The following is a 14,402-nucleotide window of genomic DNA, read 5'->3' as shown; positions in this document are numbered from 1 at the left end:
ATTACTGCTGTAAATATTGTATGTTTATGCAGGTGCACACTAGGAGGGAGGGGAGAAAGAGAAAAACTGCAAACAGTGGTAGAAATAGAGAAAGACGACGCAACACTGAAAGAGTGAAATGAGACAGAAGGATCTGGAACAGGCTTCAAAGTAAATAGACCTCCTGAAATAGGGCAGAAAGTGGGAATGATTAAAACAGGAAATGTTAATATCCCTTAAAAAAAAAAAGCAGCATCTTCCAGCTCTGGTTCCAGCTATGTCTTGAAACAAACAGAAAAATCGACTCTGGCAGAAGGAGATTCGCCTCAGTGTCCTTCTGTTAGCCGGAGGAGAGCAGCCAGCTTCATTCAGAGCTGTGTCACCCTCCAATACTGAGACCCAGCAGCCCCGCACCTTTCCTCCTGCTTTCCTTTTTTAACTTTCCCATCCACTTCTGTCTGCCCCTCTCTCCCCTCTCTCCCCTCTCGGCACACCTAGCTTTCTGTCAGGAGATTTTTATTTAACCCCAATCTCCTCACATCCCATCATGAAGTGTCGACGTAGGTGCCTTTAGGGGGTGGTGCATGACCAGGGTGGTTGTCACACCAATTGTTGCTTAAATCACTCGTCTTCCTTCCCAAGTGGAGGTGGACTATCTCTGTCCTGCTGACTCTGGAAAGAAGGTTTTTGGGCCAGAGGTCATGAGATGTTGTTGTAACTCTTATATTAGGTGTGATAACACAAACTGAGTGTGTTGGGAGGGATTATCTTGATGTCCTACTGATCTATGTTCAGAAATGTTCTGCTTATTGCGTGAAAATGCAATCACTTCTGCATAGAAAGTTAAACTAAGGTAACATGTTGGAGCTGAAGGTACTCTAACATTTATTAATGTCATTAAGTTTCATATGAAATAATGAATTTAAAACTTTGTAACTAAAGGCAACGAGCAAGGCTCCTCTCTCTCTTTATGCTGTGTTTATCAGATCGTACAACGTCTCGGTCTAACCGACCTTCATCAGGCATAATGGCAACAAGCAAACATTTCCATGTACATGTTGATGTCTGCTTGCTGTCATTATTCAGTTTTACCCTCCTCCGACGCACATGCCATACATTCAGGTGTGCAGAGATCTTTGTCTGTGTTTTTCTAAACAGTGTAACTCAACATCAAGGTAGTAGCAGAAATATTTTTTACCAGTCCTGACTTTGGGGAAAAATTAGTTCCACTCTCGCATAATGTGTGTAAACACAGACATCAGACACATTCCAAGTATCTTGAATGATACAAGGTATAGCTGGTTTGTGTGTGTGTGTGTGTGTGTGTGTGTGTGTGTGTGTGAGAGTGTGTGGCCTCCTCAGTAAAACTACAGACCCATTGTTGGGAGCCCTGTTGTAATCATTTGGTCGGAGGATTATGAGAAACAATAACTCATAGCTGGCCTTCGATCAAACGTGCCGATGGAGGACTGTCCTTGCTGCAGCGAAAAACAAACATCACCCCTGTGTCTCATAACTCCTTCACTTTTCCAGAGGATGGTGATTTGATATTGATTAGGTTTCATGAGAGCCTGCTGCTCATCCAGCTTATTGTCTACAGGACAGTATGGAGCTTTGTCCTCCCCTGAGTCTCGTGGCCCTGTACAAGCTGTATTATCTGCTCTTACGGCTTCACAGCAGCCTGCATCCTGAATTTAGAAAAGAGCTCATGACTCAGGCACCACATTTTGTGCCTTCTGATGAAGCTCTTATTTCACCTGGCCCTGCAGACTGCAACAATACTTATCCACCTCTTTATTTTATGCTTCTGTCTTTCCCTATTTATATCACTTTCTGGCTTTTTGTTTTGGGTCAACAGATGTGGAACAACGTGGCGATGGAGTAGTTTGTAATTAATGCGCCTGTCCCTGAGAGGAGGACAAGAGCAGCAGAATGTGTGCAGCTCTTCATGTTCATTATGAAAATGCCTTTTTGCTTCAGCGTTGAGAGCAGTAGGTTAGCCACAAGTGTAAGCTTGATTTGCTGTAATTGTTGAATTAAATCTGATTATAATGTATTTTTCTTTTTTGCAGGTACTGATTGAGGCTATGGTTTCCAGGGAGAGGCACGGCTACATCGCCTTAGATGACATCATGGTGCTCAACTATCCCTGCTGTAAGTGCCACTTCTGATAATGAATTGCAATTACAGGAGGTGCTGGAAGACAACTAGGGTTTAGTGGTTTGGGTGGGAGATGTACTTCCTAGCAGCATGAAGAGGAAGAGGAGAGAAGAAATGGCTGATCAAGCTTTCATATTGGTGTTGCACGTCGTCCTGGGGCGCCCTGCAACAGCAGCAGAGCTGTTAAAACACTGTGACACTTAATGCCAACACTTCCTTCCACCTGCCATCCTGCCATCCTGCCCCGTTTGACAACCAAATGCGTTTGTTAATTTGGTAAACCTTGAATTGTTTTTTGAAAGGCTTCTACACATTCATGATCTTTGGCTTGACCTGACGTGTGGTGTAGATTTTGTCCTTACTAACACTGTACAGAGGTTCCTTTTTCCATACCAGTGCTACATTTCAAAGCGCTATGAAAATGCCTTCTCTTCAAGTTTTTTTTTTTAGTTTTAGCGACAGCTTCCTGCAGCAGGGGCTTTTTGTGTCAGTGGTGTAAAAGTGGGAGTATCAGTGCAGTGTGTTGTCAGCCCCTGAGGACCATGTGTAAGACATATTCAGTAAGCCCCATGAGCTCAATACCTGGACAAACTCTCTCCATGACACTTTCACTCGCTGTATGACCCACTGCTGAAACACAAGTGCTAGTAGCACATTTAACAGCCATGTTCACACTACTCTAAGTGACTCATATAGCTGACTCAAGCTTAGAGGGCTATTTTTGATCTCATGGGGATGTAATGTTTTCTCACTGTCAACACTTATATATCCCTCTATCATCTCTGACATCATAATCAGGGTAAAACTAAAATGCTATTTTAATGTCCGTTGTCTGTTTCAGGTTGTACGTTTTAGGGTAACTGAGGAATGTAAATAATTTCACTGTGTCCTGATTTACAAGATACTGAAAAGAGAATTGAAAGTGAAAATCCAGAGGGACATCAAGCAAAGTAAAATAACATATAAGATAAGCTGTTAGCTACTTTTAGACAACAGCTAACACAAGCATTCAACTGCTCCCTTAATTACTTTGCGTTTTATGAGAAGTTCCAACAAACATAATATTGATAATGAAGTGAACCATCACTTTGTATTATATAGAAATGCTTGTTGTATTGTTTTGTGTAAAGTTATAATCAATATTAACTTTCAGCCACTTCCTAGCTTTTGGTCATATTAGCCAGTAAGTGGCTGAATGCTAATGTCTGTAGCTTTCTGTGCTCAGCCAGCAGGTTAGCAATTTGGATGTTTTAAGTTGAAATATTGCCAGATATTATTTGTCTTCAGTTTTTAAGCAATCAAGAAGTAGTGAATGACACTGATTCATCAGATACTCTTATTTATTTTAAATTCCAACGAGCAGTCAGACATCCTAATAGCATTTGAGCTATCCACCCTTGCATTGTTGGTAGGCTGACTATTCAGACATGTTGTGTTATAGACAACACTTGCAATGTTAAGTTTGGTATTTAACCCTACTGCATGCATACCACCCAGTCAGCCACCATGTTTTTCCCTAAAACAGCAGATGGCATCCTCTGAATGCTCCCACTGTGGCCATTAAATAATTAAGACTCTCATCAAGACCTGAGCATGCCTTATGATGTGGCACACTGCCAGCCTGCACTACTTGGCAACGACAGGGCAGGGAAAGGAGTGAAACCCGGAGGGAAAGTGTCACATAGTGGAAAGAAATAAAATAAAATATGAGCATAACACGTTTTGTAAATTCTTGATAAAGCAGTCTGGACATTTTAGTTTTATTCTCCTGAGACGTAGTCTTTGACTTTGGAAGCAGAAATGCGCCCTAATGAAATATTTATCACTCTAAAGAGTCCTGAGGATAAGATCTGACACATTTAGCTGTATTACACCAGAGCTCTTGCCAAATGGAGTTTTTTTTTTCTTTTTTCCGTTCACACTCATTACCGTGTTTGTTTATGTTCGGCTCTCAGGCATGAATTATGAATTAACCTTAGGAGGGAGAGTCACTCAAAGGAAACATGGCTGCCTGCAGGGTACAGATGTGAACAGTCTCCTCTTACTACTGTACACAAACAAGCTCAATAAATTGTCATCTCCCCATTCTGCTAGATCGCAGCACAAAACCAAGCAGGGGATGCATGAGACCAAAACATTTGCCTCTCCCCGAAGCTTCAGCTTCACTGCCGCTCTGCCATGTCTCCCCGTCAATCATCCTGAGTGACATGTGGACTTCTCCTACCCCATTTCTCAGAGATGGCAGACAGTGCTGCTGGCGTTTACCCAGTGATTTCACTCTGCAGGGGTGTGGATCTCACTTCTCTATTGTTAATCACAGAGTTGGGTGAGAGGGCTACTCCCACACACTGACTCATTTGTATCTCTGCACAGCATGCTGGGACATTATTAGTCAAAATGTGGAGGACTGATGCTCACTCTGAGGCTTTTCTCACACAGATTCACTCCCACAGTTGGCTCATTTATAGATTGCCTCTAATCTGATGTTATTTGGGTCTATGGTAATGGCTTCTGAATGACCCTTTTAACACATACGTTTACAAACTAATCTAAACTTTATGTTAAAAAAAACCCACACACAGAGGCGCTGCTTGTCAACAGGCAAGGCAGGCAGGCAACGGCTTGGGGCCCCAGACTGATAGGGGGCCCCTGAGGGCTGACAAACCTTAAACCACAGCAAAATGTGCAAATTTAGCAGTGACAGTAGGAAACCTCCCTAAGGGTGCCCCATCTGACAGCACTTACTCTCGTTGGCTTATTGCTGTGAAAACCAATGTTTTTTAGTGAAAGTATAGAGGAATTCTCGGTCTATCATAGAGAAATCAGAAACATGACATTAAGAGGAAGGAGTAAGCATGGCAGACATGATGGTGATAAATGCAGGTTGTAGGGCCCCCAATTATTTCTTGCCTGGGTCCCCAGTAGTCTCTAGAATCATCACTGCCCACACACATTATAGTTTGACTTCTTTAATCTTATGTTAAATAATATTGCATTAATATTCAACATTCCTGTTCACATACATTTCTGTGGGCTGTAAAGACTCTGAACGTTGAAAGGATAGATGCAGCAACATCTTTCCTACGCTGTTAATACATCTGAAACACATGAAAACAAGGCCAAAAGAATAAGAAGAAAAGAAACACAATGCTTTTTTTGTCAACCTTTTTCCTTTTTCTGATTTAGCTATTTTCCTTTTTGCAGCTACATTCTTAAGATCATTATTTTAAACTGCTCAAAGCTGTCAACAAGAAGTTGAAAAGAAGTGGAAGAAACATTATGAAATTAAATATAAAATCAGTGTATATGTATTATTTTGCATCGATGGAACAAAAAATGAAAAATAGAATTGAAAAAGGTGTAAAAGAAAGTTTTTGGAGTTTATTTGTACTTTACAAATTCTCAGTCGCTTTAGGTTTGTCATTGCATTTGTGATAATGAATTAAATATGAGCACACACAGGACAAAGCCAGCTGTTCTCTCAAACCAATATGCCTAACATTCGTGTTAATGTAAAGCCTTGGTATAATGGTGCCGTGTGCCTTATTGACATTGTGAACAGCTGAAAGGTAATGGAGTTTTTTAGATTCATTGCTTTCCTCTTTATGTTTCTGCCTCTTTAGATAAAGCGCCGCACTTCTCCAGGCTCGGAGATGAGGAGGTCAATGCGGGCCAGAATGCTACCTTCCAATGTGTTGCTGCTGGAAGAGCTTCAGAGGCGGAGAAGTTCCTGCTGGAGGTCAGTGCTTCAATGGTGGACTTTAGAGCTAAAGTAACCTGTGTGTCTGACTTTGATGTGTGGATATTTTTACCTCTGGGACAGTCAATAGTACAAAAGACAAACTGCTTTCTGTACTCAATCCTCCATCTTTGAGAGGTACTTCAGGTCATGGTCAGATAATGAGGCAGTGGACCTCCTGGGTTCAGATGTCTAAAAGTCTTTTATAAACTTCAAAAATCACCCAGAGACAAGATGATCACTTTCTGTAGTTTTGTTGTTCTTCTGCCTTTTTAAAAAATCATGTATTTGCTGTTATTTGCATCACTTTGAACTGCAGTGCTTATCCTTTTAACATCTCATTAATGACTTTTTTCTCTCATTTTGTGTTGCTTTGTACTGTTTAACATTTCTTTCATGTTGTTTTTGTATCTGTTTTGCGGTATTTGTGGGGGTTTTGTATCTCTTTGAAGCAGCTGATCCTCTTTTTAGCATTTGTGACATTTGTCATTTTGTGTCTCTTTGTTTCCGTTTTATGTCTTTGTTCCAGTTTCACATCTCTGTGTAGTTTTTTGATTACTGACACTGTTCTTCAGATCAATCATTAACTGGAGCCATTTTTGATTTCGATATTCCAACAAAATGTAACTCAGTGTATTACTGCATTATAAGTGCAGAATCAGTGCAACACAGTTTATTGTGTTGTTGTATCATTCCGTGTCCCAGACGTGTTTGTGCTTAAATAAAGATAGCAGAGGCAGTTCTAACGCTGTGAAGGCCATCAAGGCCTTTGTGCCTCCTCACTTCACTGCCTATGTAAAGTAACACTGCTTAAAAGATCATAGTGTTCTCTGCTTTCCTCGCTGCCTCCTGTTTGTATTCAGATCATGGTCTGTGCTTTTGGTCTTTTTTTTTTAATCTAGAATGGCTTTTTTTTCTGTGAAGGTCAGATGGGTCATACAGTCCTTACCTCTGCTGGGAATAATGGGGGACTTAAGATCCCCACTCTTTTTGTAGCCTTGATTAAAGTAACATGGCTTTTTTCTTTTCTTCTCATTGTGGAAATTACAATGCGCAGCCACACTTTCGCTGCTTCTTGCCAACATCTTACCTCCCACTACAGCCAGCCAGAGTTAATCATGGTTAACCTTAGGTAAACATTCTGTTTGGTTTGAAAGTAGAGAGATCTGTGATTTATGTAATTGAAGCCTCCTCACTCCCACCTCTCTGCATTCTTTATCAAACCAGCCATTTGGTCACAACACGAAGATGAAGACAAATTGTTTGGGTAATTAGCTGGCATAACCACACAGGCGTCTGCTGTAATGAGATCCCCCGGCCACTAGAATGGCTCTCCTCTACCTTTAACTGCCCTCTTTGTCGTCTCTCTGTCCGCTGCACACGTGTCAGTCTGAGCTCTTTTGTCAGCATGTCCTCGTATCATTCTCACTTTCTGTTGTTGTGTCCTTCCGTGTTCATTGTTTCTGCTGTACCAGCTGCAGCAACATCTTGGCTGCACACGCCCACCTGATTAACAGACCCTTTTGTCGTTTCCTCGCCAATTAGCAGCAGCCAGATTGTTTACGTTACACGAAGCCACCTCACTTTTATTTGATCTATCCTGATTTAACCCTGCATGCTGCAGTCCACATGCTCGTCAAAATGAAATACGCTCAGTGGATGTAGGAGCGTAATGTATAATTGAGATTTTTTTTTTCTGTCATTGCGGTCACAAGATTTGTTGCCTGCTTAACCCTAACTAGCGGGTGTGTGTTTATGTGTTTGTTTGCAAAGGCCCTGCATGAGGTTTGTGTGGTCTGTGGGTTTTTTGAAGGTCCAAATCAGAAGTACAACCAGGAGCTGAACACAAACCAAAGGTCTCCCTGCTAGTCAGTGAAATACGTCCATGATTTAGATTCTGTGTATCTGTGTAACGTACAGATAAAGAAGGATGAGTATGAAGTTTAATGTTCACTATTTCACACAAAGAGAACGGCCTGAAAACATGGGAAAAATTTTCGGATTCAATGTGTTTTGTAGAGACTCCGCAGAGTTGACGGATGCTTGTGGTTTTAATGGTGTGTAACAATGTGAGAAATGTGTCTCATGGTGTAACAGCGAGGTGCATCATGCAACATTCATGCAAACCGCGCTCTGTTTTCAATATGACTACCTCCCTCTGTTTCTCACTTTCTGCTCTAACTCACTTTTGTTTATGTTCGGTTTCTGCTTTGAGACATGCTTTATGCTAAAACAAGCAGAGAGCTCACAACCATTGCTACTTCTTCTTCTTTATTGTTTTTCCACCAAAACAAGTCGACATGTTTCCTCTCAGCAATGAGCCTTGTTTTCTCGACTGATTAAACCTTAATGCATTAAAGCCCATCTGCCTCCCAGTTCTAACTGCTGAGCAGTGAAATGTTTTGGTTCAATAACATTGCACACAGAGGACTGAGGTTGTAGATGGGCTTCATTAAGGGACAACTCTTATTACATGTATTACCCCCATAATCACTATTATTTTAACAAGATTCCATTTGTTTTTATGAAAACACGTCTGATTGTCATATTGCGTGATTGAATCAGAGAAATGCTCCTGTTACCCTAATTAAACTGCACACAGACGGACAATCGTCCTTTGAAATCTCAAAGCTCTAATAAAAAATGACCCAGATTGCAATAATTAAAGTGGGTTTCTTTACATTATTAGCTTTGTGTGTCCCAGGAGCTCACTGGGCAATAACTGCTTACAAGAGCAAATGTAGATAATGAGTGTTTATGTGTGTGTTTGTGGGGGAGGTTGGTCTGTGTGTGCACCTTATAATAAAAACACTAATAACTTTATAAAGCATACATAAAGACTTCTTAGTTATATTACGACTGTGTTCTACAACAGAGCTAATGTCGTCCAAGTATTTAAACGAGGAAGTTATTTTAAAGGAGGAGGAAAGTAAACCAGTAAATGTGACAGAAAGAAAAATGAAAAATTTGAAAACTCATTTAATTCGACAAAGATTCTGGGGATCAGTCTAGTAGAAAAATGATTGACTTTAATTTAGCAGAACTTTAAACAACCAAATTGAGATGGGATAAAAAAAAAAAAAAGATTTTTGTAAAAATCAAGATTCTTATCTTCTGAGATTTTAAATAGATTCATAACCTCCAAAAACTTTCTTTTTTTTTTTGGCTAATCAGTCACTCCCTGCTTAGTGCTATGGCTAACCCTTTAACTCAGTAGAATACCAAATAGAGCAGAAAGAAGTGCACCCAGTCTCACTGATGTCTGGAGTAGATCCTGAAGTATGTACTAATTCAAAAATAGCCTTTGAATCCAATGATTGATGAATCCAGAATCGTTTTGAATCGAAAATAGATTCTGAATCAAATTGTGACCCCAAGAATAAAAAATCAAAATTTAATCATGAGACACCCAAAGATTCCCAGCCTTACAACTAAATCCTTATCATCTTACACTCCTAAAACACACATCAGGTTAAACAATACTGTATGTTCATTCTTTGATAGATCAGGCTGATCAAGGGTGACTTTTTAACTTTCAACATTTAAGTTTAATGTACAATGTATCTGTATCTGTATGTTTAATGTATCTGTTTCTCACTCAAGAAAACACTGTTTATTTTAGAAGATTGATTACAAACTGGGGTTATGAAGTTTCAGTGACGTTTATTACCATGGGCAAACTAATGAGGATCCTGAAGGTTGCATCATGGGAAGTGTAGGATCTAGGGTTTGAAAGCTTAAAGGTCACATATTGGGCAAAATACACTTCACGTGTTTTTCTAACACGATTATGTGTCCTTAATCGGTTTAGAAACGCTCCAACTATGAGAAAAGTCCATCCTCTCCGTCTTTTGCCTGCTCCACTTTTCAGAAAAGGTGCTTAAACACGGAGATTTTTTAGTTCATGACATCATAAGGGGCAGTAACCCCTCCCCCAGGTGGGTGACACTCCCACAGCTAGGTGTTTGTTCTGCCCTCTGAGTCTGCCTTCTCTCCGTTAACAATAGGGCATGGAGCAAGAAAGCCAAGGCCAACCCCCTGAAACAGAGAGGTTATTAGGCATGATCAAATACAGGATCAGAGTGGATTTTTTTTAACCATGAACTTCACCGACATGTTGGGAGGAGCTCTGAGACGTATTGAAACTGTCTGAAAAGAAGAATAATATGTGACCTTTGACTTATACCAGTAACAGTCACATCTTGGCCTCTGCTGCTTTAAACTGTCTTTTTTTTATATAACTGTGAGTATATTTGAATCAGTGACCTGTGCGAGTCCTGTGTGGCTGTTGCACATCAAACAGTGTTTGAGATGACATGTACCTGTATTTGTGTGGGGGAGAGAGGAACAAGATGACCCGTCCTGTTTTCTCTGACCCTGTCCTTTCTTGCCTTCCAGAGACACAATGGGGACATTTTAACGGCAGCGTCCGTCAAGCACTTGAGTCACTGGCGCTTTGTGGTATCCTTCCAGCTAGACAGCGTCCAGCGAACAGATCAAGACCTTTACCGCTGTGTCACTCAGTCCCCCAGGGGCTCCGGGGTCTCAAACTTTGCTGAACTCGTAGTCAAAGGTAAACACTCTCTTTTCCTCTTCTCTTGTTGTTGTCTTTTAGTATCTCTCTTGGTTTCGCTTGTTCCCAGCCATCAGTTTCCCTGCTGTTTGTATAATAACAGGATTTTCTGCTCTTCTCGGTCTCAGTGGATTACTGCGTCTGATTTAAAGAGGAACTGAAAATGAAAGTGATCCTAACAGGCAGTGATAGCCACGAGTGTGAACACATTTCAAATGACCCACAGGATATTATTTGTGCATGATGGAGGAAATCACAGACACCTATTTGAAATTGATTCCCCTATTACTCCACAATCACAAATTACATGGTTGCGCCCCACACACGAAGGCTCCGAGGACGGCACAGGACAGTCTCCCCAACATGTGTTGTTTTCTGAGCTGCAGTTGTCAAATCGGCTGCAATACTCAGCTCTTCAGCTCCCTGTCAAAAAGATGCTCACTTGACTTGGACTCCTGCAGACCCTGTCATATCATGTACCACAGATGGTGACCTCACTCCCATTACTCACTTCAGCCCCCCAGCCTGACACTGCTTTGACAGCACAGTAATGACATGGCTGTGGGAGGGTTTGATGGCATAACAATCTCCTGCCCTGAGCAAAGGGAAGATGAGGAGGGGAAAGAAGGATGTGAAGGATGCCAAATCTCCTTGTCTTCTACTGTATACCTCAGGGAAAAAAATGTGTTTCAGCAATATTGGGAATAAAGCAAGTGTTGGTTGGACGGCTAATTAGCTGGTAAGCCAGTCCGTCTCTTTGTTCCAGGATAAAATAAACTGTACCAACTAGCCTACTGTTGAGAGGACTTCCATGAATATTTGAAAGACATTTATGGTTTTTGGAAGATAAATCCTAAATACTCTGAATATTCCTGTGAGTGGTTCAAACATTTTGTTTTTGAAATGTATAGTTTTATAACCAAATATCAGTCAAAATGGTAATGATGGTAATTTTGTGTAACCTTTAGCTGCACTTTGTGTAAATTGCTTATTAGTGATTTTAAGCAGTAAATCCTTAGATGGTGAACTTAGGAAATAGGCTACAATAACCGGTGGGATCGGCAGCATCATAGTTCATCATGCGCACAAGGACCAACCACCTGCGTGTGTAGATCATCTTAAGTGTCCAGATTCCCACAAGTGCCCATGCCTGGTTTAGTGCACCACAGACCATTTTCTGTGAGAGCTTCACAGCTGCTCGAATCGCTGTTCACTCTTAGGCTTGTCCTGTATCCATTTGACATGCTGTGCAAGTTAATGTAAACATGCTAACACACTTAACTAAGATAAGCATACCAAACATGTACCCACTAAACATCTGCATTAGCATGTTGTGGTTAGCATTTAACCTTGAGGCAAAAACATAGATAAGTAGATAGACTGATAGATACAAAATTCAAAACCTGATGATTTATAAGAAGCTTTACATAATCAGTAAAGTTAGATAATTAACATGGTAAACATTATCCATTCTGAGCATCAGCATTGGCATGCTTATGGCCTCTAATGTTAGCCTGCTGTAGTTAGCATTAAGCTGTGTCTGTGATTTCCTCAGAAAGCTGCAGGCGTGGCTGCTTACTGTTAGTCTATTTGCATTTTAGCATGAAGTAAATCTGTTTTATTTATTTGAAGCATGGCTTCGGATATGTATTTTGATACAGGCTGATTGCTACAGTTCAAAACGGAATCCCTTTCCCAAATATTACTAAACCCTCTCACCAGCAGTTGCCAGTAGATGAGGAGACAGTAAATGGCTTTGTAGAAGGCCATGAAATCCCATTTTGTGTGCTCACACTCTCAGAAAATAAGAATGATTTGATCTGCATGGTTGTGGTTTTGCTTCTTTTTTTTCATAATGAGGACAAAGATGTTATTTTTGGCACAGCTCATTCTGCCCCTCGAGTGGACGTGATGGCCGGCTGTAAGTCATGTTCACTTCAACTGGCTGTAGCTCGATAATCTATTAAAGAGGAGCCGAGAACGAGTCCTTAACGAGACATTCATAAATCCCTCTCCCCCTATGCTCTGCTCAGAGGAGCCTAATCATCCCCTTAATGAGTTGGATCCACTCATTTCAAGACCATAGATTCCATGCAGGAATCATGATGAAGCCCCTTATTGCCCATTGAGGAAAGCAATACGTCCAATTAATGAATAAAACATTTCCATCTTTGTCCTTAAGGTATTGTATGCCTCTGCCTTTTGTTGTGGCCCCATGGTTGTTATATTGTGACTGTGAGCACATTCCAAGATGTCTGTGCTGGGATTTGCAGACTGATTAAGCATAAATCTCAAAAACCTAAATTAAACAGAAAGTAGCTCTGAGAGCGATGTTTAGTTTGAGAATAACTCCGTATGCAGAGGGAAACAAAGAAAAATGCAAGTCACAATATACTGAGAACAAGACATTGTAAATAAACAAACTTAATGAAGAGATAAAAAAAGGGCGGTGAATGTAATTATGAAATAAATGAGTGAGTTGTTTTAGATTAGGCCTCACTGTTACCTAAATGTAACCTGTCATTATGGATGCAGATGATAGGCCGCTTCAGGCAAACTCCTGGCAGTAGTAAGCTCTGCAGAGTAGAGGTGAGGTTCTGGTTAAGTTGAAAGCCAGCAGAGAGGAGGGCCATAAAAGGGAGAGGCGCCTCTGCAGAATTGAGGGATTAGTCACAGCCACAGATCTAACTCTGATCTTTTCTCATGCTTTGTCCTCGTTTCTTTTGCATTCCCTTCCCTCCCTCACACTGCTGCCCGTGTAATTGTTCAGTCGCTTGGATCTGCCAGTGAGTGACGTTTGACCGATGGGCTCTGGAATTAATCTTTGGTTTGGCAATCTTTACCGAGAGTGATGTAGAGTCTACTCTTTCGTCATTGGGTGGCCGGCTCTGAAGCCAGCACACTCAGTTAGAGAGGATGATGTACAGCAAATAATCCTTCAGTTCCAAAGATCATACACATTCAGTGCAGCGTGTGCACAGCTGTTTCTCCACTCACTAGTTTGCACAAATGTATGCGAGGCAGTAAATGCCTTCTTAATAGCCTTGACTAATCTGCTATTTGAATACAGTTTGACCTACTCACATCCTGCTTCCTCTAGGGACTCATTTAAGACCCAGTGGGCTTTAATGTAATGAGTAATCTCTTTGGATACAGCTAATTAATAAAATTAACACCACCACCTTAGCTCCAAAGTATATGTGCAGCAGTGCACCGTGTCTGCCAGAAAATGCTTTCACTGATGAAAACATGATGCAAGAGAACAGAAAAACAAAACCCTGCTTTTCATTTCCTCTCACAGTACCTCCGTCCCCCATCGCGCCGCCACAGCTGCTGCGTGCCGGCTCCACTTACCTGATCATCCAGCTCAACACCAACTCTATCCTGGGAGATGGCCCCATTATCAGGAAGGAGATTGAGTACCGCGCCAGCCAGTCTCCATGGTCAGAGGTGCACGGAGTCAACATGGTCACCTATAAGCTGTGGCATCTGGATCCAGACACGGAGTACCACATCAGTGTGCTGTTGACTCGACCTGGGGAGGGAGGAACCGGACCACCTGGACCACCACTTGTGAGCAGGACCAAGTGTGCAGGTGAGATTCAGCCTTCTGATGCAGATGTTCCAGGCTTCTTTTTTTTTTTTTTTTTTTCTGTCAGGTATGGTGTTAGTGTAAAATGAGTCACACTCATAGGCCTTTTATAAAAGGGGGACATACCACTGAGATGTCACACATTAATTAGCAAAAACACCATGTCTGTGATATCACATATTTCAAAAAATCTGATACATCAGAAAAAAAATGGTTTGTATAACTATCTCTGCTGAACCCCTCAGATTCATCTTGTGAGACCCACTGGTAGGAAAACAACGGCCTCATGTGATCAAATGTTGTGTACTTGTAGATAATATAGCAGCACATCATTCCACGCTGTTTTGGGTGATGGCGCT

At 41.3% G+C, this 14,402-nt stretch overlaps 1 protein-coding gene across 6 annotated transcripts in view; it reads left to right on the top strand.

Annotated features, from left to right (window-relative positions):
- Positions 1-14,402, top strand: part of ptprub (protein tyrosine phosphatase receptor type Ub) — a 162,594-nt gene that overhangs the window by 91,903 nt on the left and 56,289 nt on the right. For all 6 annotated transcript variants that reach the window (XM_065957543.1, XM_065957541.1, XM_065957545.1 and 3 more), the window contains exons 4-7: positions 2,052-2,133; positions 5,763-5,878; positions 10,277-10,451; positions 13,753-14,046. In XM_065957543.1, coding sequence (XP_065813615.1) covers positions 2,052-2,133; positions 5,763-5,878; positions 10,277-10,451; positions 13,753-14,046 — 667 coding nt within the window. The remainder of the gene's footprint in view (positions 1-2,051; positions 2,134-5,762; positions 5,879-10,276; positions 10,452-13,752; positions 14,047-14,402) is intronic.

The sequence above is a fragment of the Labrus bergylta genome, chromosome 8, assembly GCF_963930695.1.
Source record: "Labrus bergylta chromosome 8, fLabBer1.1, whole genome shotgun sequence".
NCBI classification, from domain to species: Eukaryota; Metazoa; Chordata; class Actinopteri; order Labriformes; family Labridae; genus Labrus; species Labrus bergylta.
The sequence above is the reverse complement of the archived record's forward strand: the minus strand, read 5'-3'. Positions and strand labels throughout refer to the sequence as shown.